At 40.1% G+C, this 1,694-nt stretch overlaps 1 protein-coding gene across 5 annotated transcripts in view; it reads left to right on the top strand.

Moving 5' to 3' along the window:
- The window catches only part of RAB1A (RAB1A, member RAS oncogene family), a 53,866-nt gene that overhangs the window by 29,997 nt on the left and 22,175 nt on the right, over nt 1-1,694 (top strand). For all 5 annotated transcript variants that reach the window (XM_011985502.1, XM_011985505.1, XM_011985504.1 and 2 more), the window contains one exon: nt 766-838. In XM_011985502.1, coding sequence (XP_011840892.1) covers nt 766-838 — 73 coding nt within the window. The remainder of the gene's footprint in view (nt 1-765; nt 839-1,694) is intronic.

The raw sequence follows: 1,694 nt of genomic DNA, 5'->3' as shown, positions 1-1,694 counted from the left end.
TGAAAACCCCTTCATTGGAGGAGTGCTGTGAAATTATTTGATCTTGGAATTTTTTTTTTTTCCTCATTTTGAGACAGTTTCATTCTTATTGCCCAGGCTGGAGCTGGAGTGCAGCGTCTCAGCTTACTGCAACCTTTGCCTCCTGGGTTCAAGCAGTTCTTCTGCCTCAGCCTCCTGAGTAGCTGGGATTACAGGCACCCACCACCATGCCTGGCTAATTTTTGTATTTTTAATAGAGACGGGGTTTCACTGTGTTGGTCAGGCTGATCTTGAATTCCTGACCTCAAGTGAACTGCCTGCCTTGGCTTCCCAAAGTGTTGGGATTACAGGTGTGAGCCACTGCGCCTGGCCTGATCTTAGAATTTGAAGGAGAGACTAATATTTCATGGGTAAAAACAATGAAAAGTTAGCTTTCTGTAATCTAATACTGTAGAGGAGTGGGATTTATTTAGAATGTTTTAAGTATCTTGGGCAGTCCAAGAGTGCATATCACTTATTTTTCTTTTCCTTCTTTCCTTTTAAGTGGAAGTTCACTGATGTTAGAGATCATAGGTGACATTGCCTACTTTTTACATATTCTGTCATGTTTAGTGATCTGTCAGAAGGGCTGCAGCTGTTCCCAGTTTTGGCTTAAGCCATGCATGGGCTTTATAGGAGATGTAGTCTTCACAGTGAATTGTTATTTGTAGCTGTGTTTTTGTTGTTTATAGCTTACAATAATGCAGTATGCTTTTTATTAACATCATTTTCTTTTTCTTTTTGCAGTGATTATTTATTCAAGTTACTTCTGATTGGCGACTCTGGGGTTGGAAAGTCTTGCCTTCTTCTTAGGTTTGCAGTAAGTTGAAATTGAAATGCCTTTACAATTAATGGTATACTTAATGCTATGTATGTTTTCTAGGTAGACAAAAAAAATTAAAGTTTTATTCAGAATAAGTTAATTATTCCAGAATTTATATATTTAAGGACTCCAAATATGCATCCCCAGTGGTATCTTGGACTGTTAAATAAAAAATATTGCTGCTCTTAAATTCAGTGAAGTATGGTTTTAAAGTCAGAATGTCTAATATTTTTGGTCAGAGTCAAACAGCAGTTCCAATATAGGCACCAAGTTAAAAGGGTAGTTGTTGGCCTGTGTTGAAAGTGACTTGATGAAAATAAATCTTAAAGTTAAACTTTGGTAGAATAAAAAGAAAAAGCAGAGCCAGGTGGTGCAGTGGCTCATGCCTGCAATCTCAGCTACTCAGGATGCTGGGGGTGGAAGGATCACTTGAGGCCAGGAGTTTGAGACCAACCTGGGCAACATAGCATGACTCTGTCTCTGGGGGGGGGAAAAAAAAAAATTAATTAATTAAAGAAAAAGTAGAGTCCTGGACAAACTTTGTTGGCCAGTGGCATAGTTCTAAATGCTGAAGCTGACAGATAGACTTCAGACTTAGCAGAATCCACAGTGTCCTTCATAGTCTTTATCAACTACCTTTACATTTAGCATGTTTCCTGGCCAGGCGTGGTGGCTCATGCCTATAATCCCAGCACTTTGTGGGGCCAAGATGGGTGGATCACAAGGTCAAGAGATCGAGACCATCCTGGCCAACATGGTGTGAAACCCTGTCTCTACTAAAAATACAAAAAATTAGCTGGGCATGGTAGCACATGCCTGTAGTCCCAGCTACTTGGGAGGCTGAGGCAGGAGA

Source organism: Mandrillus leucophaeus, unplaced genomic scaffold (genome assembly GCF_000951045.1).
Source record: "Mandrillus leucophaeus isolate KB7577 unplaced genomic scaffold, Mleu.le_1.0 Scaffold285, whole genome shotgun sequence".
Classification (NCBI taxonomy): domain Eukaryota; kingdom Metazoa; phylum Chordata; class Mammalia; order Primates; family Cercopithecidae; genus Mandrillus; species Mandrillus leucophaeus.
Note: the sequence above shows the minus strand (reverse complement) of the source record. Positions and strands in the feature narration are given on the sequence as shown.